The following is a 24282-nucleotide window of genomic DNA, read 5'->3' on the forward strand; positions in this document are numbered from 1 at the left end:
ACAAAATATCTAGGGCTAAAATTTTATTGACCAATAAATTACCAAAAATCGCCCTAAAAACAATGCATTTATGAGCTTAAAAAACTTACCTAAAAATATTTTATCCTCATATTAAACATGCTACAAACAAAGAAGTTGAATCTGCAAACCACCAGGCCCGTAGCTAGAATTGATCTCCGGGGGGGGGGGGGGGGGGGGGCTCACGGGTTATCAGGGGGCTTTGTAAACCAAGTCCATTTTTTTAAAAAAAAATATTAAATGAAGGTAAATTATGTGTGGGGAGTGGCGCTCATTCATTTATAAATATCATATAGTACACAAATACTACATTTTCCTACATCTTTTAAAACATCTCTTGAAGTGTTAATTGACTGATACTGAAATTATCCCTTAAACACCCCATACTATTTTAGATGATACAGATAGATATGTATATCACACACAAAAGACGCACAATATTTAATCACAGTGCCTACAGTATATTCCACCCCCGGCCGAAGCAATTAAACTCCCCTTCCTTCCCAAAACTTGGGAGCTGTTGTTGTCCTTTGACGCAGATGCGGAGGGAACTTGCATGATGACATCAAAGTCACAGATTTCTGTCTAAACGGGAGGTTGCAACACGTACAGTGAAGGTACAGATAAAGAAGCTCCCCTGTGAAAGAACTTTCTGAAGTCTAGAGAATATTCTAAATAATTGCAGCTACTTCTGATCATAAAACAAAACGAGCGAATGTAATAGATACTGTTCATATTCTGTGGATTTATCCTTAAAGTTGTGAGTTGTCTACATTTTCACTCTTCATTGCAAACAAATTATGCAAACTAGTTTACCTAATGTAAAGGGGGGCTGATGACAGTGCCAGGGGGGGGGGGCTGAGCCTTCCTGCCCCCTGCCTGGCTACGGGCCTGCTGCAAACTGGTAATTTATGACGTAAAATGTTAAAAAATATTTCTCCAAGCATTATTTTATTACCACTCCAGACACAATCAGTTCAGCGTTCTTCTTTGAGTTGCATTATGTTACAAAGATTTTCTGCAAGTTTTAGAAACGAAATGACAACGAGGGAGGGACAATAGCCTGACCATTAGGTTGCACAGTTAAACATTTCAATATTTTAGTAAGTAGTTAAATATGATGATAATATTTAAGCTTCAGAAGCAAGAAGATGACCAGAAGAGACCTAAAAATGTCTTATTGGGACAAAAATGCCCCAACATCTTCAAATTAAAAAGCTTAATTTGTCACAAAACAAGTAAATACGAAAACAGTTATACATGACTAGATGAGCACAAAGATGCAAATTAATCAAAATCCCAAACATACATCCAAGGAAATGGCTGAGAAAACCAGGGTGCATTCTACCCTTTTAACTTTACCCCTTGAAATTTCTCAGCCTCCTCTTCAGTCCTCCACATAAAGCATCCACATTATCGATCACGTTCGGATTTTTCAGCATACTGCCGCCTGCCAAGTACTGGGCACTATGCGTCATTTACAGACGCCATGAATTTACAGTGAATTTGCATGCTTTTTATGTGAAGAATTCGCCACGCAGTCATAATATTTTAAACAGTGTAAGCACTGCAGTCATGATTTTTAAGAACGAAACGATACCCCTTCCCCAACTTCTTTTTTTTTTAAAGTTTTTTTTTTGGAGCGTAAGGGTGACTTTCTCCAGACACCCAAATGTGAACTTCTCTTTCACGTAGTACATCCTGGACTGCTCTTTGCACAAGGAACCTGTGGGGTCTGGACTCTCAGCCAGTATAATCCTCCGAGGGGGAGGGGGGGATAGTGTTGTGTCCTGTGTTTTTGTGATTGTCTTTTATAAATTTTATATCTTTTCACCATCCATTCTCATCGTCGCGATTAGCCAAAACTGACAGAGAAGGAAGTAAAATAAAACCATCATTTTTTAATTGAGCAAGATTTAACCCACTTTCTGTGCCTGCTTTGGACATGCATACGCCATCAACAGAGATCTCGACTTGCTAACTAACTCTCTAGACTTCTTAAATTCGAAGGTTTATGGCTACAGCAACACAAACCTTCCATCTGTCCCTATCCTGGGCAAGATTAATCCAATCTTTTAAATTTTACCGATTTCCTTTAGGTCATTCTCAACGTTGTTCCGTCGCTCCTGTGGAGGAGTGGTTAGCACATCGTGCTACGCCGCCGCCAGGGGTCCCGGGTTCGAATCCTGGCCTGAGCAAGGATGTGACTGTCCTTTCATCAATTTCATCATCTCATCACTCATCTCCATCTTCGAAATTATCCAAGAGTGGCAGAAAAGCGAAGTAAAATAAAGCAAATTAATCAATCAACGTTATCCCTCCATCTTCGTCTTGGCCTTCCTACAGGTCTCAACCATTACGTTTCCCAATAAGAATCCTGTAAACTCTTTCTTTCCTCTCCCATTCGTGCCACATCTCGACTTAAAATGACGCAACCGAAATAGAACATGAAGTTCAGTAGGACATATCACAAGAGCATGTTTAAATATTCATTTGTACGCACTTGGTATGTTAAAGAAAAGACGTAAAGATAAAACAGCATCATCATGTCAGTGTGTCAGTGGCTTTTTATTTCCATGCGGCTGTAGGGGAACGTGATGCGTACAAGGTCCCTGCGTTAACTGCATATTCCTGCGCTCGTGTTGATTCAGGCCGGCCTGGTTCAATACACTGTGGAGGCTGTCAAGTTCGCTGGGGCATGAAAACAATAGACAAAGTGCACGTGCGTGAGTGTCGCAGGAAGCAATAACTTCGTATGTAAGAGCTACGGTTCTCATTGTTCATTGCTGGTAAGTTCGCTTTCGCGGGTTAGATTAATATTAGACTTATCCAGTGGCGCAGGAACGTGTTTGATTTTGGGGGTACTAAGTTCAACTTCCGTTGTGTGTGTGTTCGTTCGTATGTTGATTGATTGAGTTCGTGTTTTAAGTTCACTTTATGCACAGTATGGCTAATCGGAACTGGACTTACAGTGTGTATTTATGTGAATTTTGTGTTTTTGATTGGTTTAGTTCACTCCGCTTTTCTGCCACTTTCGGCTAATCGCGAAGAAGATGATGATGAAAAATAATGAAGAGACACTCGCAAAGAACACCCATGCCTAGGTCGGGATTCGAGCGGGGACCCTTGGCGTCGTAGCGCGTTGCGATAACCACTCCGTCACGGTAGTCGGTATGTGTGTGTTTTTGAAGCTCGTTTTATGCACAGAAAGGGTAATCAGGACTGGCCTTACAGTTTATAGTGGTATCCGAACCACTATGTGCCTCCACGCACACACACACACACACGAACCGTGACATTCCGTTTTAGAGCAGGCCACATAGCTCTCAAACTTTTAAATAACATTTTCACAACCTTTACTGAAGGTAGTATTCACAAAATACTTTTCAATAAATATAATTGTATAGCTATTTTCAAGATAGTTTTTAATAGGTTTTAAAAACCTGGACAAGTCCAGGACAGATAAAAGCTCTGGGCTATGTTCCATCGCCTTGCACTCATTGTAAAAAGATTTCCTTATAGTTTTCCAAGAGCACAGATCAAGTGGGTTAAATAACACCACACTGTACTGTAGGAAAGGAACTTTGGGCAAGACAGGATACTGGTGTTATTTTTTCCACCATGTTTCGATATGCATCTGATTTTTCTTGTTTTCAGTAGCCCTTGGTTCGACAGAATTTTATGTGAGAAATAAGCACATATATGTGATGTATTTAGACATTTCATTAATTTATTCTGAGTTTCCAATGTTAAAATTAGGACGGATAAATATCCCCACAAGTGGGTTTTTCGTGAAGAACCCAACCTTTGATAAACTGTGTTTAGAAAATTTCTAAGGAGAAGCAATTTCGAAATAACGCATTGCATTGCGTGCATAAATTGGACTTAAAAGAAACTTTGTCAAGATCTACATTACATTTAATTATCCTTGTTTTGGACAGCTGTCTGTCTCAAAGAACTTTCATACTTTGGTTTGCTCTTCCTTCCACGATTTTCCAGCAGATAATATTTCTCTGGGAATGGTTTCTAAAATATTAAGATACCGCGCTGTCTCTTTACTCTTTCCCCTTTCTCTTCGCCCCTTGTTTCGCACGCTTTCCTGACGATTGCCCTTTGTTTCTTTTATCAGTTCAGAACTTTGAACATTGGGCATCTTAATACAATGCAGATAGATACACGATCGGTGTAGCATTTCGCACTTGCAATCGAGAGAAAAATAATGGTTGCTCGCAGAAGGTTGACATGAGTCAAATACAGGGACCGGCAGAAAGATCTGATGGTTTTTGGATCGCTAAAGCTCGTTTCCAGTCTTACGGCGGACGCCCTACATGCTGGCAAGGAAAGTGGGTGGGGAGCGGGGAAGCGACCAATCAAGCGGTAGAACGAGGTGGACGTAGTAGTTCCTCCCCTCGACGTCGTAACTCTTGGCGCCACCGCTGTTGTCTGGTTGGTATGCTGCGTATTCCCCCCCCCCCACTTCCCTTGCCAGCATATAGAGCGCCCGCCGTAAGAGTAGAAAAGGCCTATAGTACTTAGGCTGGTGGGTGAATGGCGTTGTCAAAGCGGTGGCATTGTGAGCTACTACTCTTGCCATTTCATTTACCATGAAGCAGTGGAAAGCTATGCACGGGGCGTTTGCCGTGGGGAATGTTTTAAAAGAAACAAATCTGCAGTGAATACTCAGCAGAGGTTCATATACCGTGCGTTCATTTCGATCTTCAGCCGAGAGATCGGGAGAAGCGTGGCGGGCGGCGCTGACGGAGATGCCGACATTTGCGGCCTGTAATGCCCGCTTATTTTTATGGACATATGCAGACATTTATATAAATATTGCAAAACGAGCACTAACCTGTGTTATAAGAGTTGTTGAAAGTGATGTCCACCTACATTCACACATTCCTGGCATCGTTTGATGACATTTTGATACACACGCAAAAGTTCTTCTTCCGTAATTCTTCCAAGTTCTGCCCTTATAGTGTCTTTTAGTTCGTCGATGCTACGAGGGTTATTTCGGTAGACACTATTTTTTAAGGTTCCCTACAAATAATAGTCACATACGGTAAGATCTGGCGAACGTGAAGGCCATAAACCTGTAGAAATTATTCTGTCATCAAACACCTCCCTTATAGCGTCCAAAGAATCAGCGGCGGTATGGGCTGTGGCCGAATCTTGTTGAAAATACCCATATTGTCTCTCATTATCTGATAACAACTGATAAAACGGCGCGAGTATTTGTGTGCGGTACCTCTCTGAATTTATTGCGTCTTCAAAAACTATAGGCCCTATTATTCTTTTTGCACTTACAGCACACCACACACCAATTTTTGCATCATGTAACGGAACTTCGTGTATTATTCGGGGATTTTCAGTGCTCCAGTATCTATTGTTCTGTGAACAAACATGACCACGCAAGTGAAATCATGCCTCATCCGAAAAAAATATTAACTGTGGATCAACAATACCATGTATAGTGCATTCCCTGACATTCGCTACGAGACTCGGCGGCAAGCGGCCCGGCATCAGCGCTTATCTTTCCCGGTGAACGGGGTCCGCGACAGTCGCTAGAGTCGGCTATTAAAATTACAGTTTTCATATTGTGTACTAACCTTGACTACAGAAGGTGTTGAAAGTGATGTCCCTCTGCTGCAACACGTTCCTGGCATCTTCGAAGGAAATTGGCATTTACAGGTGCAAGTTCGTCTACTGTAATTCTCCCGATTTCTCGTACAATACTCTCTTTTAACTCACGGATGGTGTGCGGATTGTCTTTGTATACTTTATTTTTTCGATTTCCCCATTTTTCTTTCCACTTTTATTCAGAACTGACCCTGTTACTCTAAACTTTTTTACGAGGTTTAATATAGTGGTCCTATGTGGAACGGGAACACCAGGAAATTTCATTGCAAAACGTCGTAACACTTCTCCACAATTCCTCCGTCCGAAGTAACACTCGACAAGATAAATCCTTTGTTGTAATGTAAACTTTTGTGGTGCCATATTAAGCCACAATCTTCAACACACGGACACGACACAACGCAACTTCCGAGGGAGGATTATACTGACGTCAGTCTGCAACGTCAGCAGAAAGATAAAGAGAACAAAGGCAGGAGAGCGCGTGCGACTGTCGCGGACCCGTTCACGGGGAAAGACAAGCTCTGATGCCGGGCCGCTTGCCTCCGAGTCTCGTAGCGATTGTCAGGGAATGCTCTGTACAATATTCTGCAAAACCCAATTACAGAAATTTACTCTACTTACTTTGTCAGGGGCCCGTAATTCTTGCACTATAGAAACTCAGTACGGTTTTAATTTTAGTAGCTTAGTGGCTGTATGTGCTGATGATTTTGACACACCCATCTCCTGTGAAACACGGCGTAGAGGTTTGTTTGGAGAACGTTCTAACGCTGCACCGATTTCATCGAGTTTTGCTTCGGTTAGAATCCGTCGTTTTTGCTTAGGTGTTTTAAAATTTAACGATCCAGTTTCTCGTAATTTAAGGACAAGATGTCTAACCGTATCTCTATGTGGAGATGAAACGCCAGGGAATTTCTGTGCAAATTGCCTACACACGTCTCGACACGAGTCTGTTTTCACGCAAGTGTCATACATAAAAATTCTTTGTTCTAACGTGAACCTTGCGGCTGGCATTCCAATCTTATCACTGACACATCACACATACACACTGCAATAACACAAACAAATAACGGCAAGTAACCAAGAATAACACTCTTACGCACAGTACGAAATTAACACGCTCTTGGTTTACATCTGCTCGCCACTATATGCACAGCTCTGTCTTCATCTAGTCGCGAAGGAACAAAAAACTCGAGCTTTGAGATTTCGGATTGCAAGAAAGCTCACGAAAACCATTCACTTTTAACGGTTTCGTCTGCAGCGTAATCTTGATACAGTGTTGCACATTCGAAACCTCCAAACGATCCCCATGGACACAAAACTCTTTCAAGGATATAAACTTAAGCAGGACGTTACTGGTCAAAACTATGATTATTATCTGTGGCTCTTAACATCGTTTCTAAAGCGTATTTATTTGTGTACATAAGGGCAGAACTTGGACGAATTACAGAAGAACTTTTGCGTGTTATAACACAGGTTAGTGCTCGTTTTGCAATATTTATATAAATGTCTGCATATGTCCATAAAAATAAGCTGGCATTACAGGCCGTAAATGTCGGCATCTCCGTCAGCGCCGCCCGCCACGCTTCTCCCGATCTCTCGGCTGAAGATCGAAATAAACGCACGTATTTCAATTTTGGTTGACATGGTAAAGTTCCCAACTGCAGCACAATCTTGTGGGTACAAAACTTTCTACCTACGAGATCAGTGTTAAAACAAACAAACAGCCGGAAGACCAGGAAGTGTTTCAACACCAGAGAATATTGAGGCTGTAAGGTTGCACTTGAGCGAAGCCATCAGCGGTCAGTGGCTCGCCATGTACTTGTTCTCCACCTTTCTGAGAGACCAGTGATCAAAGTCAAGGTTTACATTGAGTAACCACGAACAGTTGCCGATCTGAAACAAGCGATTCATCGCGAAATTAACGTCCCGCTATGATTCAGCGAGCTCTGCAGAGCCCCGCTGACAAGACTCACGGACTACATCCACATCAACATTTCAATTTCTTGGACCTAATGTTGTTCGATGACATCTCTTCCTTCACTTGTGCAGATATATGTATTCAAGGATACAATACAATACAGTATACAGTAAAACTTCGTTACTTCGGACCTCAATAAGCCGGACTTCGCTTAATCCGTTCAGGCAAAAGGAAAAATAATAATCGTAAAATAATTTAAAAAAAACAGAGTGCAATGTTTTAAATGTGGCTAGAAGTCAACAAGAGAACTTCCCAAAGAAAAGGCATTGAACCACTGATGAAATTCTGTTTCCCGCAGACTTTATACTGTACTGTATAGTGTATTTAGGCCTATGCCTTTTAAATACACGATAATAAACGTGTTTTGTTGCTATAAACTGAGTTTTAATGCACTTTCTACTGTTCTTTTAGGTTATTTCAGTTAATCCGGACTTTCGTTAAACCGGTCAACTTATGCCCCCATTAGTGCGGATTAACGAGGTTATACTGTACTTTCTATACTCTGTTCCGGGTATCTCTGTAGCAAGTCCGCGCTTAGCGGCAGAGGGGGCAAATCGAGTGGGCAGAGCGAAGCAGTACACGCTGCTGCTCCCACGTGTTTATTGGTGGAGCCGTCCCGCGTCACTACTTGCGCAGAGGCTTGTTTTCGTTCGCTAGCTCCAGAATAGCCGGAGCAGAGTATAGGAATTCACACAACTAAATAGTTTCATTTCATAATCTGTCAGATCTTTTGTCCGGCCCTGTACATGAAGCTCTGGACACTTTATACCGTCTCGAATACAACCACCCCAATCGCTCAACTTACAAACATCATCGTGTGTGCAGGCTCTTGTCAGCTTCTCTCTAATCATATTTACCTTCCACTCAGTGGCGTGCCCAGGATTTTCGAAACGGAGGGGTAATGTACACTTTTTCTGGTAGTCACCCCTTGTTTTGACATCTTTTCTTATCTTTGACGTTCTTTTTTTTTTAGGAATACTGGACGAAAAGTTGGTTATGACCCCCCTTCCCCCTTGGGCACGCCACTGCTGCCACTATATATCGGGAAGAGTTATTCAAGGCCTCTTGCAAAATTACTCGTGCTAAAAAAAATCAACTACAAATTGAGTACCCCAAGCTGGGTGGCATGTACACAAAAAGATAAAAGAAAATAATGCGTAACGTTTTTTAGACCATGAAATGGCTTTTTCTGTATACATATATGTATGTGTGTGTTCACGTATACAAACTGTATTGCTTTTGGTTTTGGAGGGGCAAGGACAGTTTACATTCTCTTTGTACACAAACGCTTAGCATTAAGAGGCCATAGTTCTGGGAAAAAATGGGAGTAACTGCTCCCTGGCTCCCCCCAATTACCGCCAAAATAAATAAATAAATAGCAAATATTTAGAACAGAATATATATTTTGTTGTCCAGCGTAATCAAAGCAACCATTGCGATTTCACTTCAAGACAGTCAATTTCGTAATTCACGCATCTCTGTAGTCATACAGGTCGGACGCACAAAAATATTTACTTTGCGGCCTTTTCAATTTTATTTTGCCACCCGAGTACATGTCCGCTACACCTGAACGACACTCTAGCAACCGTGTGTAACGACCTTTCTTGACTATGAATGGAATTTGCAATAGGCTATTAACGTAGGTGAAAGTGGAGTGTTCGGATATTATCGGCCCGATAGTTCAACAACGTTCTGGTTAGAAATTCTTAAGGGGAACAAAGTTTAGCAGTGGAGAAGGATTACGTTAATAAACGCTGGTATCCACTATAAAACTCCGCTTCGCTTTGCAATTTAGATATACCTGTACCAGTCTTCCTTGTAATTATCAGTTCCACATAAAAATAAATGTAGCGTAATTTATTGAAATAAAATTGCATGTGTGAAAAATGTGAATTTAGGCCTGCACTTATTTTCTATGGGGTTACATCATTTTTTTTTACGTATTTGTGATATCTTTCTTTAATTGAAGGCATATTTCGACCAGTATTTGGAAGTAACAGTTGCAAGTATCAGTTACTTTTGTAAACGGAATTGTAACTGAAAGTAGTGTTATCAACAGTAAGTTTCACTGTTACATTACGACACTTAAATTGTTAACTTGAAAGTTTGTAACGTGGAGGAAGAGCTAAATTTGTTAGTTCTGTTTTCTCTGGATGCTAAGGTGAAATGATTTTCTTGGAATCGCCTGAAGTAAGGTAGCTACGCTTCGTTGCGTGTTAAATTGGGAAGATCCACACTTTGTTGCAATTCATTCATTTCTAACTTGACTACCATTCCATACGTTAAGAAAATTATCAAAGGAATAATTGAGCAGCAGTACATGCTGCTGGTAATGCTGGTAACTGCAGTCGCTCCCCCCTCCCCCCCCTCCACGCAATCCCGTTCCTCTCACGTGTTCATCGGTGCGGCCGTCTCGCGTCAGCAGGTTCCGAAAAAAGAACGCCAAAGGCACGACAATATAGCAAAATGAGGGCTGACTAGTAAAAAAAAAAAAATACGTAAACTCCTCTTTCCAAATTCCTGGGCACGCCACTGATTGTATTGATATAATCGTGCATAGACAAAGATTTCGTTCACATGTTTGTTATACCTTACGGTATGTCATCCCACGGTTATGGTCGGTGCCTCTGTAAGAAACCGAGAGCTGGTTCTTTCCCATAGAATAAGTTGACGAACTTGATCGACTCCTCTGCCAGGATGTATGGTTCTGCGTGGGTGGCTGAACAAGAAGGGTCTCACGGTGGACGAAAATAATATTCGTAATCAATCCGCTGACGCAAAAACTCCAGAAGCCAGATGACTGCCCGTGTCAGTGCCCCTTCACGGGATTATTTATGTTGGATAGAGATTTGCCAAGCCATATGTTGGGCGACTGCTCCAAAGCTTGTGGGTTTTATGCTGGAATATATTATTTTGTTATATTTGGACAAAGAAAACATCCTTGCCGTGAACACGTTCTCTGTTGTTTTTAGAATGAGGGATTGAGTATTGTGTGATGAACTTGACTTCCCCTTATCATCGTGATTGATTGATTTGTATCACTTCACTTTGCTTTTATACCACTTTTCGCTAATCGCGAAGACAAGAATGAGTAATGATTGGTTGGTTGATTTACTTTATTTTACTTTGCTTTTGTGCCACTTTTGGGTAATTTGCGAAAATGGGGATGAGTGATGATATGATGAATTTGATGAATGGACGGACACTCACAAACATCCATGCCCAGACCAGGATTTGGACCCTGGACCCCTGACGTCGTAGCGCGATGTGCTAACCACTCCGCCACGGGGGTCGGCAGAATGAGTAATGCTATGATGAAACTGATGAAATGACACTCTCAAAGATGACCCATGCGCAGGCCGGGATTCGAATCCGGGACCCCGTCGTCGCCTTGTAGTCAGGGGTCCCGGGTTCGATACCCGGTGGAAGCACTGAGCACAGTTGTTCGGAGCCCACTTTAAACTGTAGGTCGTGCCCCGATTAGCCTCTCTGTGCATAAAGTGGATTTATAACAACAAATCAATCGAGCATTCGTATAACAAGGACTTGTGTCAGGGGCATCGTAAGGAGAACAATAACAAGAAAATGAAACTGTGATTATTCAAAGTAGATGAATATAAACTTCAAAGAGAAGTTTAGCTACTCCAAGAATCTGCGATTTAAAATTATCGTCACGCACAATTGATGGACACGATTTTCACTTTAGCTAAACTGGTACATCCATTAGTTGTTCGTCCTAGCGTAACGTATGTTGAAAAAGGCTTCGGAATTTTAATGAAGATAATCCCTTGTCTTTCATTCACGTTGTGCATGCTGATCTGGTCTCCCACTCAGGCTAGCGCTATCTCCTCTGGTGCGAGCGGTCTCGGGTTTGATTCCCGGTGGGAACCTCTAAAATGTCGGCATCGTGAGCTACTTGAAAATAGAAGTAGCGGGCTACAGTCTCGAAAGCCAGAAAACATAATAGGACTCGCCGACATCCGTGATTATCACAGCGTGCTACGACGTCAGTGGCCCCGGGTTCGAATCCCGGCATGGGTATTCTTTGTGAGCGTTCCATCATCAATTTCATTATATCGTCATTCATCCCCATCATCGCGATTAGCCAAAAGTGGCAGAAAGCGCGTCACTCAATGAAAAATCCCCTTGGCAGACCTTAACCGTCAGAGGCCTGTTGTGCCATGAAGATCAGTTCAGCATACTGATCTGGTCAGGAAAATAGGAATAATAGAGTATCTACTAGTTTGGATAACCTGTACATCCTGGAATAGTTATAGGGAATTTACTTTTTCTGCAAAAGTATGGTAATGCCAAGGATATTTACTTTTTCTGTAGATAAATCAATGTTTTGTAATAGTACAGTAAAAGTACCTTTCTGAACATACAAACAAAAGAGATCAAGGAATATATATATTTTTAAAATTGTTGTTGTCAAAATATACTTCAATTTGATATACTGATTATTACGAATAGTTACAGTAGAAACGTTACATTAAATGCTCTAGGAAAAGCGCCTGTGTTTTGAAATGTTTAAGCGTGTGTTGCAATTTTTGAGGCTGTTTGGCTGAGAGTCATCTATAAGGGTTTTGAGGTTTTTAATTTCGAAATGTAGACGAGACCAAGAACGATGCAGGTTTCTACAACTCGAGACGAGACCGAGACAGGGCTAAGTTGAGTATTTTCTCGTCTCTATACAAGGTATTCTCAACCTTCGCGAGCAATGTCTCGTGTAAATGTCTTTAACTTTTGTAGTTTCCTCAGGCCAACAGGCTTAAATTAATGTTTTTAGTGCTGATTTTCATTGCCATGTTGCATTATAAACACCGAAATATTCAAATTAATCGGAATATTTCCACTGCAAAATATTTGTTAATGAAATTTATTAATTTATATCGGCTTTGTATACATGGTGAAATTATAATGCCTTTTCTTCCATTTAAGCTATCTCACATCTTGTTTACTAATAAAATATTAAAGAAAAATACAAAAAGGAATGAAAAAAGAATAGGAAAAAAAAGTATACAGTTTATAAACGCGCACAAAGACACATGCTCACCCTTTCACACACATAAACTGCGCAAACTAAAAATGACAAATTTCAGGAGAACCTTTAGTGGCCTGGCATAATTAATACCAAGGCCCGGTACCTGGACGATTGAGAAGCATTGCTCTATACCATTCCTATCTACCCAATATCATTTCAATAGATAAATGTAATAGGTAGGGCTCGAAAGTTGAAGACCTATAAATTGCCAAAAAAAAGGCCTATAAAAAGACCTAAAAATATCAAAAAAAGGACCTAAAACGGAAAAAAGGACGTATAGATGTGATCCAAATTAATTAATAACTTCAGTCATAACCTCCCCACCCCCTCCCTCTGCGCGGCACCTTCAGATCTTCGCAGGCGTGTGCTGTCTGATCGTATACACCGTGCTGAAATCTTCAAAACAAGATAAAGTTGCCACTTACAGCGCGTCCTTCCAGACAAGTTACTGTTAAAGGATCTTGTACGGTACCTGTTTCAGTCGTCCAAAAATGTTTTTTCTCTCGTTTCAGGGATCGGTTCAAATATATTTATTTCTCCTTTTTTTCTATTTCTTTACTACAGAAAGGATGTTTAAGAGGTGATGAACTGATTGAGAATGGGCAGTAAAAACGTAGTCGAGAGAAGGTGAAGTTGCAAAAAAGAGCCGTTCAGACCTAAAAAAAGGCTAAAAAAGGACCAATAAGCCAAAAAACGCCTAAAAAGGCAAAAAAGGACAAATAAAACCCACCTTTTTCTGGCCTACAATGACCCAAAATGAACATATATTATGTTGGACCTCGTCTTCGGACACTAGGGAAAAAAAAGGATTTTTCCTCAATTTCCGAGCCCTAGTAAATAGGATTTTCAGATTCCGTTTAGATTTCATAGCCTATAACTACCGCTAGGGTTCTGTTTTGAATACTACAGTTGTTCATTTTGACAGTTGTTTCAAAGTATCCTAAAAAATAAACGCGAGACAACCCCCCTTGTTCTTATAGCCATTATGCCGGACCCTGTGGCCGAGCGGTTAGCACATCGCGCTGCGACGCCAAGGGTCCCGGGTTCGAATCCCGCTCGGGCTTGGTTGTTTGTGAATGTCCATTCATCAATTTCATCATTTCATCACTCATCCCCATCTTCGCAAATTAGCCAAGAGGCACAAAACGCGAAGTAAAATAAACTAAATCAATCAATCAATCTTATAGCCATTACGCCCTTGGAGGAAGGGGGAGTTGCGGAAAAATACCTAGAAATGCTTCTGAAGAGTTTGTTGTTAAATATTCCGGCATTCTCCTGCCCAAGGTCATCCCCTAGAATGTCTCATACAAACATCTGAGGATGTTGACCCTCAGGTCAGACAAGGCCGATTCCGTGTAAGCTTCGTAATCCTATTAGCCAGGCATTGTAGCACGTATGCTTGTAGACTTCCCCTTCGGCAATTTCCAGGCAGGACTTATCCTTAAGATTTCGTCAGAAGTGCATAGACCACGAGGTCTCGCCGAAGAGCAGCAGTGAGTCACCGCGATGGAATTTGAGATTAAGGAGAGCAGACCAGGATTTAAGCGCGTTGAAGGCGGCGCGAAGTTGAACAAAGAGGTATTTTGCTGTTCATCCTTTTTCGGCGTTGAACGAATGTCGTTCTTGTTTACGACAGATTGTGTCGTACGGGGAACTCTGAATTTGCATGCAGTAACTTAAGGTTTAATTTAGCGTGTTGGTACGTGACTGTTGTCGGTCTTTCCAAAGTAGTGGGACACACTGCATGTTAACTCACTTCAGGCGCGGATCCACGTGGAGGGCGATAGGGGCGTTGGCCCCTCCCAACTGAAAGGTTTTTGGATATGATACTATGCAGTGGCGTGCCAATAATTTTTTAAGAGGGGGTAACGTATCCTTTTATAATAGCCAGTCCTGATTTTGCCTTATTTACCTGCCTATGTCGTTTTTTTTTATGTTGGGCTGAAGAGGGGCTTATGACCTCCACCCCCCCCCCTTTAGCATGCCACTGTTATTGTGCCTAATATTTTTGCAGACCCGAATGTCTTTTATCACCAAGATTAACAGGCTGGAGATTTTTTTTAAAGGATTTATTTAAATTCACTTTAAGCTGACCCGTGACGGAGTGGTTAGCACAGCGCGCTACGACGCAAGGGGTCCCGTGTTCGAATCCCGGCCTAGGCATGGGTGTTCTTTGTGAGTCTCCATCATATCATCACTCATCCTCATCTTGGCGATTAGCTAAAAGTGGCAGAAAAGCGAAGTACAATAAACCAAATCAAACCACTCAATTAAATCCACTTTATACCCTGAAAGCCTAATCGGAACTGGGCCTACAGTTTACATTTGGATCCGAACCACTGTGCAGTGTGTCTCAAAAAGGGATCGGATGCGAAGCCACTTGGGAGAATATGTTTTCTTTGTTAATTCACTTTACCTTCACCGTGGAAATGGAAGGAATTATGAATAATTCCAACCCTGGTCCCTTACTTTTGTAAAACCAATCTCTATAACATTGAAGTCAGCTTGGTTCCTGTTTACAATATAGCTTAGTTATGTATAACAATGCAAGCATAGGTTACAATTTATTCTCAGTGAGGTGAGGTACACTTCTGAAATTCGCGCCTCGCAACTGTAATTTCTGGATCCGCCAGACTCTCCTGGTAACTACAGTTTTCCAGGTTAACGATGTTCTGGCGCCTGGATCCACAGTTTCGGATAGGAGGTTTTCCGTTGCTCTGTCCTGTGTAAGGTTACCAGACACCTTCTTTTTTTCCGGACATGCCCTGCAGTGTAGTCTTATGTCCGGCGCTTCAGATGAACCCAAAATTATCCTACATTTTGAGCACTACTTTATTTGCATTAAGAAACTAAGTCTTTCAGCTCGAGAAACAAGTCTCAGGGGTTTTTAAAGAACATGCTGCAGGGCAGGTATGATTGGAAATAGTTACTGATTATTTCGTAATATTGTACTGAACAATTCGTTAAAAAAATACCTATATGTATAATTATATTATTCTTGAACAGGATATATGCCAACACATCATTTGCTGTGAAAAAATGCCCTACATTTTGACATACAGTCTTGCATTTCGGTGCAGTGTGTCAGAGCCGTAGCAGGAGTCGCCTTGGGCGCCGACGCAAATGGAGCGCCGAACGAGAAAAAGTCGAAAAGAGTAGACGTCGCAGCGCACCTCAAAAAGTATGATCAAATTAATATTATTGTCAGTTTGCAAATTATAAATCTACAATTTTTTTACTAGCTTCACTCGCTGTTCGACCTTTTATCTAACAGTCGCATCAACAGTTATTGTGTACCATTTGTTCATGATAATGTTATGTGCAAGTTACTAATGACTAATTTGGAGACCTTTGTTTTTCTCAAACGCAATAACATCGAAAAATGTTAATTGTTGCCAAAAAAAATGTTTATATATGTACAGTGACATGGTCTAAAACATTTTTTCATACAATCGATATCGCGAAATAACGTTAATTTGGCATGAAATGCGAATTGTGACCTTTTCGTGAATTTCAACACATTTTACCAATAAAAAGCAACAATACCACGAAAATACAAGATTATTGTGCTTGGGACTTAAAAAAATAAAATGTACCATATTTATGGGCGTATAACGTGCACGTTTTCCAACCCCCCCCCCCCCAAAGAAAACTATGGTGTGTATTATACGTGGATTAATTCCGACACCTACGTAAAACCACATACAAGTGCATGTTTTCCACGATTTTTTACCTCATTTGGGAACGTTTTGCATCACCGAGTAAAGACACTGGGTTCTAGCGGAAGATCGAGTAGTCACCTTCCGCCACAGGAAGCTGTGATATAGGTGCCCCTCCCCAAGGCCACAGATCATGCCATAATCCCCATAAAGTATTTGACGACAGCGTGTTTGTTGTAATTCTATTAATCCTATTGATGGGCGTCGCCATACATTTTTGCAGGGGGAGGGGTGGTCGGCCAAATTATAAAAGTTGAATAGCAGAAAAAATAATAATGAGTATTCTTACCACGGTTATGAATGTCATTATACAATAATGATTATTATAAACTAATAAAAACAAACTTTATTCGAAATAAATAATAATACTACTAATAATTATTATTATATAAATGTGGAGAGTCGATCCACCAAACAAGTGAATATCAGCACAACTATTTTCTATTATTCATATTGGAATTTATGCAGTTAGTATCTGAAATGCATTTTGGTATTAACTTTGGCAAGTCCCTTTCAAGAAAAGGCTTAAAATGTTAGGGGAAAGTTGTGTTCATAAAGTTTGTATGTGGCCTCTCCCCTACAACTGTAATTATTAGAATTTTGAAAACTGTGGAACCATTTGTTCTTTGGATGAAATGGTAGAATATAACCTTGTTCCTGTATCTTTCACTTAATGTTTTCGATCCAATGCATTTTTACTTTGTTAATTCTGTTCGAATACTAACTAAATTAACTTTATTTCTGTTCTTAACAATGGGAGTAACAAACTTTCGGCTTTCTTGTATCTTTAAATAAACGATGTCAATTTCCAGGGGGAGGGTCCACCAACCCGTTCGACCCCCTTCCCACGCCCATGATCCTATTATGTAATCCTATTACAGAAAGTCAATTTTTTAGCTTTACAGAACACTTAACTTATTTAACATCCCCCAAATTATTCCTTTTCTTCATATACCGGATTAAAATTGTCTCACCTAGTAGCAACAGTGACTTCACTTGGAACTAACTAAGGTTAATGAATTACTGAAGGAGCATATTCTGATTCCCCCTTCCTCCCATCACATCACACATATTGTAAACTGGTGCCAAGATGCATGTTTTACATATATTTCAGAATTTTATATATATGTGTGTGTGTGTATATATATATATATATATATATATATATATATATATATATATATATATATATATAATGTGTGTGTCTCTCTCTCTCTCTCTCTCTCACTCTCACTCACTCACTCACTCACTCACTCACTGACTCACAGACTCACAGTCCTGAAGATGGCTGCCATACTGTTAACATACCCTTCAAAAGTTCTCACCCTTTCCATTATATATTAGGATATTTCATTTGTGTTTTCCTATTCACATTTGTTTGAAATTGGTGTTTCCACACTTATTGACAACCCTGCATAAATATTAGGTCTACTATAAAATATGTTACCAATGTGGCATTTATGTTAATGTTTCCTTTGTTTTTCTAAAATTACTAAATAGGTATTTTAGATAAATTAGTGCAATGTGTCAACATACTTTAACTTACTATAAAATTATTTTTTTCACTTGTATTTTTGTTCAAATTATAACATAATTGTAATGAATTAAATCTTGTACAATTTCCATATGTAAAGCACCCTCATTTGATGTTTTTTCATACAATTTTTGTCCCTGATATGATTCAATTTTTTTGATGAGAACTTTGTTCATAATAAACAAATAAATGTGCAGGTTCTCTACATTATTGGATAGCATAATATTTTAAAGAAAACTTGCTCATTAACTAGATTCATATTTTTTAAATCATGCTCCTACTTGTAAATCTCTCCCAAGTTCTGTTAACTTTGAAATGCAACTGTTAGCTGAACAAGAAAATATGCACATCAAGCAGGCATATATTCGTAAATTTTTTAAATTTTTTTTTATATGATTCATTATATGCTTATGTGTACTTTCAGGGTGTGAGCATGGCGAGCTGTGGCCCTGGTCTCTATGAATTTCTAATAGAGGCTGAGCTGCAACAGTATTATGCTGGAATGAAAAATGATCTTAAGGTTAGTATTATCTTACATTGTTGTGATTTTAAGAATGCCACAGTCCTGTGGAAATAAAACAGTGACTGACTGTGGAACTGGATTAATCCTTATAACATAATCTGTGTAATTAGACTGTAAGTACTCATAGCCAGGGCAAGGGGTCCCGGGTTCGATACCCGGTAAACTGTAGGTCCAATCCCGATTAGCCTTACTGTGCATAAAGTGGACTTAAAACACCAAATCAATCAATCATAGCTAGGGGTAGAGAAACTTGAAATAATCTAGGTGCCATCCCCTTTTTCTCAGGAGCCAACCGTTTTTCAAATACGGGGTATGAAAGCCATGAATGCAACTGAGATAAAGCTACACATTTTGAAAGGTGCCCTTATTCTATTGATTAATACAAGATTGGATTAAACGTAATTAAATTTTGCACCGGAGTGGCCTTCCTAAAGAAGACTCTAATATTAATAGCATGAATAACTATACAGTACATTCTAATATATGGCTGCCTATACCATATCGCTGCAGATTTTAAAATTCCGCTAGCAACAATGCAAAATTTTATAATAGCATTGTATCTAAAGATATCATTTTTCCGCGCAAATTTTTCTCGCAATTGATTTCACCACCCGTATGGTGGCGTTGTCAGGCATGTACTGAAAAATGAAAAGTAAGCTTATCAGAGTAAATTATAATAGCATGTTTATTATTCTGATTAAATGGTACACATGATGCAGAAAACATTAAATAGTACATGCTCTACTCGTTATTTTAAAAGATAAGGTAATGGTAATTTCCATAGGTGAACTTGAAATATTTAAAAATATATATATTTTTAGAACTGAATTTAAAAATTCAGGCAACAGGTGAAAATTTTCTGTGCACTAGTGACCGAATGCCCTATATTTTTCTGTCCCTACTCATAGCAGTATGTAGACACTGTTTTTTGCCTTGTATTTTGGGACATTCTTCAAACAGTTCATGTAAAGTTTCCACCTGAACTAAGATCTGTATGGTTGAAATTGCAATGCTGGCTTTAGCATCTCGCTTGCACTTGTGAACACCACTGAGCACTCCATCCCGTATGACGTTCCTGCTTGCACACTCCACCTCAACGCCAGTAAGCAGTAGAGGTAAAAATACTGTTGGGAAGGCACCCTTCTTTTCATGGTACCACCTCGTACTTTTCTGCGAGGATCACAGTCCCTCTCTAGCCTTCTTAAACACAGGCCTTCCATCTGTCCCTATCCTGAGCAAAATCTATACTCTTTTCCATCCCTACCGATTTCCTTAGGTCCATCTCAACATTATCCCCCCCCATCTTCGTCTTGGCCTTCTTACAGGTCTTACCATCAGGTTGCCCAAAGAGAATCCTGTAAATTCTTCTTTCCTCTCCCATTCGTGCCACATGGCCTGCTCACCTAAGTCTTCTCGATTTATTCTAATAATATCTGGACATGAATACAAATTATGTCAGGGACGTCGGAACCAGGGGGGGGGGGGGGAGGGGCAACTTGCCCCTCCAATCATCGATTGTACTGCATTGAAGGTTAAATAACTACTATTTTCCCGAATGATATTTCAGTGGGGTTCGTTCCACAGTTAAGAAATGGAATATGCTCAATTCCATTCTTTTGGGAGGGGGAGGGGGAATAAAAACATCTCTGTCAGGGATTACATTTTTTTCTTCTGAAGGGGATGGACATTTTTCTGGTGGGGTTCCCTGGTATCCACTCCATTAATTTGCACACTGGCTCTACCCCACACATCAAGGTTGGTGTTGCTAGTAGCCAGAAAGAGACACTCATATTCACCCCATGTGTCTTCTTTTTCCTAAAAAAAAGTACCATTTTACAAGAACAGATGTCAAAAAGGTTGTAACACAATTCTAAGGCAGCTTTCAGGAAGATAATTTCTAGATATGGTGCTAACAATGTGTGCACGGGTAAAGGAATAGTTTTGAAGGTGGCGACATTGGGCTTGCTTAAGAGATAATAATTATTATTATTTTGATCTCTCCACGAAAGTTTCCAGGTTTGAGCCCCAACCTGACCATTTTGTGTGTGTCAGTGTGTCGTCATCTGTCTCTGTGCCATTTCATCAATTTCTCTAATCACCGCTCATCCTTACTATTACAATTAACCAAAATTGCCAAAAAGCCAATGCTAAATACTCAAGATACAAATTATTATTATCTACTTTATTATCTTGGTTTTTGGATAATCCTCATTACTTTATCAGACCTTTATCAGACCTTGTAGTTTTGCAAAATTCTTTGTATTTATTTTTCCAGATGCTAAATATGGTCTAGTGTTTGCCGCCTCTAGCAGATTTTGCAGTACCTTTTTACTTTTTATTTTAATTGATGAATTTTGTATAAATAATTTAGTTTAGTGAATGCCCAATATTCTTCACATTTCTTTGGTTGCTTCTGTCATATTTTTTGTTATGAATGTTTTATTTGTCAACACTGTATTTCAGTTTTGTTGATTAATTTCATTGCCTGTCTTTTCCAGGTCCAAAATGTTCCCCAACTTAAATACGTCACAGAAGATGATCTGCATCACATTGGAATGTCGAAACCTGAGATGCGAAGGCTCAAGAAGTACTTCCAGAAACACTTCCCGCAAAACTACTTTTCAAAGTTCAAAAAGGTTAGTTAACTTTGTATCATTTTTTTTTGTGAGCTAAATAGTATAAATTGTTTATACAGGGTGTCATTTTAATGGTGCCCACGGACCACAGAAATGTATAGAGGACATCTAAACAAACAGCTTTTTTCAGTAACATTTTTATCGTTGATACGTCGTTTCGGCACTACAGTCGTTTGAAGAAGCCTGTTTTGATGCCTGTATGCATGGCAGTGTTGCAAGGAACATGCAAATTTTGTGAAAATGACAAACTACCAACCACATTATGTGCTGTAAAACGAAGTGAGGAACGCATTCAATAACCCAACGGGAAGTGAACCAACGATATGAAAATATTTGCAATTCATCAGTCCTGCATGTTACTCACCACCCTGACCTCTCTTCATCAGTGATATTTTCTCTTCCCTCAGAAAAACTTTTAATCCATTTGTACACTGCTTTTTCTTCATGTCATAATCCCCATAAACTTGGACTGCATGTACCTTATTACACTTACACTCTTACCAAGTTAAAAAATAAATTTAATGTTTGTTTGTTGCTCTAATTTGAGCTCCGATATTCTCGCAGCAGCATGCAAAAACATGCAACTACAATAATGAACACCACTCAGAAGACACCACCACGATTGACACAGGCACAGTTGCGAGATACTGATATACCATGGTTATGAAATCGTACCGAGCTCTTTATACGTACAGTGCTGCCTTCATGTGCACATGGCACGTCGCAGTTTCTGGAACATGTCTGCATAGCGCTGCACATTGATTGTGGCTCCACGCTCTAGGAAGTCGACAAGCAGAGGGCCCTTGCAGTCGAAGAAGAAGCTCATCATGACCTTACCGGAACTCGTATGGACAGCTTTGGATTTCTTTGGCGGGGGGAGAATCAACGTGTTTCCATTGTTGGCTTTGCCGTTTGCTCTCGGGCTCAAAATGGTGGCATCACGTTTCATCCCCTATGACGATACATGACAGAAACGCAAACTCTTCCTCGATGGTACCGCTGCAAATGACTCAGACATGCAATCATTCTGTCAATCTTTTGTCCCTCCTTCAGTTGATGCGGAACCCACTGCATGCAAATTTTTTGGAACTGCAGGTGGTCTTTGATAATGGCATGCACAGAGCCATGACTAATGCCAACCTGAACACGAATTTCTTCCTCTGTGATTCGTTCGTATTCCCGGATCAGACCATCGATCCTCTCAATCACATCAGGTGTAATGGCTCGATGGGCCTGTCTCGGGTGTGGATCGTCTTGCAATGATGTGCGTCCTTCACGGAATCTCTTCTGCCACTCGTGCGTACTTGTCAGGGACATGAAATGTTCGCTATACACTGCAGACATGCGACGATGAATTTCACGTGTTCCAACACCCTCAGCCACCAAGAAACGAACCACACCTCTCTGCTCTTCTTTGCTTGCCTCCATTTCCAATGCTGGACGAACACACTTTTCACTACGCTCACCGCCTGAGCAATGACGAAGCAACTGTGTGGACCTGTGCATTTTCACTATGCATTTCTCCTACCCTTCAGATGGCAGTATCGATACGTAACAACAGTGTTGCCAACTTTTGCAAGGAATGTGTTTTATGGTGGGTATTCGGTTTTCATTTGACTGCCCCTCATACCATTTTTTTTTATTTACCACAGATATGCTATGCATATCTTCTAATGATTATGTAAATTTGTAGTTTGAGATTCATAATACTTGATGCAAAAAAAAAATATTCTAATATTTTTGCAATCATTTTTGTTATTTTCTTTTCTAGATGATCTTGCTACATCGAGAGGAGCAATATCGATCAACAATATCTCTTCCAGAAGAACGATATGATAAACCTCATATTAAGGTTCCTAGCAAACACATTATACCTGCAGAAGCAATAATAGTAAACAAAGAATTAGGGATAGGAGAATTTGGTGTTGTACAACAAGGAGTATGGACAAATGATGGGGAAAGGGTAAGACATGATTTTTAAATTTAGGTTCACAGTCAGATTTAAATTATGAGGATTTTTTACTTTAATTCAGATTTATTGTGAAAAACCAATGCAATTTGTGTTTTCAATAACAGGATAGAATTATTTTTGTAAATTTAATTAAAATTTTGTTCAATTTTTTTCTCTTAGACAATTAGGGACGAATTTCTGGCCATCCGTTTGAATTTTTTCTCTACGACAATTAGGAACGAACTTCTGCCCATTTGTAAGTGTTATTTTTTTAATAACTATAGAGGTTCCACATTAGTAGGGGAGTGTAAGAGGGGTGGTAATGAAATTGGGAATGGAACTTCTGCTTGATTAAGGCGTTTGTACAAGAAATCACAATGAGCCATAAACTAGAATTTTGCAATGCAAACAGTATATGCATAAAAAAAAAAACTACAGTAATTTGTTGCCCTAAGATTTTTTTTTTATTTGTGCCTCTAACATATTAAAAGTGCACACTTCAAAACTTCCCTTCCTGACAGGGTTTACTGGGTGGAATGGTCCTATCTGTTAAATTTTAATGTTTTCCTGAAACTTATTTCATCTTATTTTTCTTTCAGATACAAGTAGCAATAAAATGTTTAGGCCGGGAACGGATGCAGAACAACCCCATAGAGTTTTTGAAAGAAGCTGCCATTATGCACGCCATTGACCACGAACACATTGTGCGATTATATGGTGTAGTTTTGGATACCAATGCATTTATGTTGGTAAGTACAAACCAATTTCATTCAAACCTCTCTCATGCAGGAAGCGTCATCTGTCACTTGCCTACATCTTGATGCAACATTTAATGTTTTGTCATCTTCAAAGTTATGTATGGAGGGAAATATCAATCATACATACATTTCAATATTTCAAATTTACAAATTTAAAAATTGCATGAGAAAAGTGTTGGTTCATTACGTTTACAGTCATAAATCATGTGCATTAGAAGACCACTGCTTTGATTTTAACAAGTAAACAATAATAATTGAGATTTGTTTTCCATGTCAAGTCAAGTGAAACGTGTCAGAAATTGAAAATAGCAAAACAGCTATTTGACATTGAAAATTGAAAAGCAAATTTCAATTATTATTGTTTACTTGTTAAAAAGAACGCAAAACACACAAACAGCTCGACAAGAAACACTTTAAAAAGTTTTTCCAAGCTTCCGATTCCATCTCGGAATCATCATCAGGGCTGGTCAAGTGACAACAAAGTGGA

General features: G+C 39.7%; 1 protein-coding gene across 5 annotated transcripts in view; it reads left to right on the forward strand.

The window, feature by feature from the left end:
• The window catches only part of Ack-like (activated Cdc42 kinase-like), a 187766-nt gene that overhangs the window by 77232 nt on the left and 86252 nt on the right, over positions 1-24282 (forward strand). For 3 of the 5 annotated variants that reach the window (XM_083144507.1, XM_083144510.1, XM_083144511.1), the window contains exons 3-6: positions 18352-18447; positions 20949-21086; positions 22858-23049; positions 23637-23786. In XM_083144507.1, the coding sequence (XP_083000633.1) occupies positions 18361-18447; positions 20949-21086; positions 22858-23049; positions 23637-23786 (567 nt within the window). In that variant the 5' untranslated portion in view covers positions 18352-18360. Of the gene's footprint in view, positions 1-2745; positions 2808-14206; positions 14253-18351; positions 18448-20948; positions 21087-22857; positions 23050-23636; positions 23787-24282 lie in introns of those variants that run through there. The other 2 variants (XM_083144509.1, XM_083144508.1) reach the window with 2 other exon arrangements.

The sequence above is a fragment of the Lepisma saccharinum genome, chromosome 23 (genome assembly GCF_977018435.1).
Source record: "Lepisma saccharinum chromosome 23, izLepSacc3.1, whole genome shotgun sequence".
Classification (NCBI taxonomy): domain Eukaryota; kingdom Metazoa; phylum Arthropoda; class Insecta; order Zygentoma; family Lepismatidae; genus Lepisma; species Lepisma saccharinum.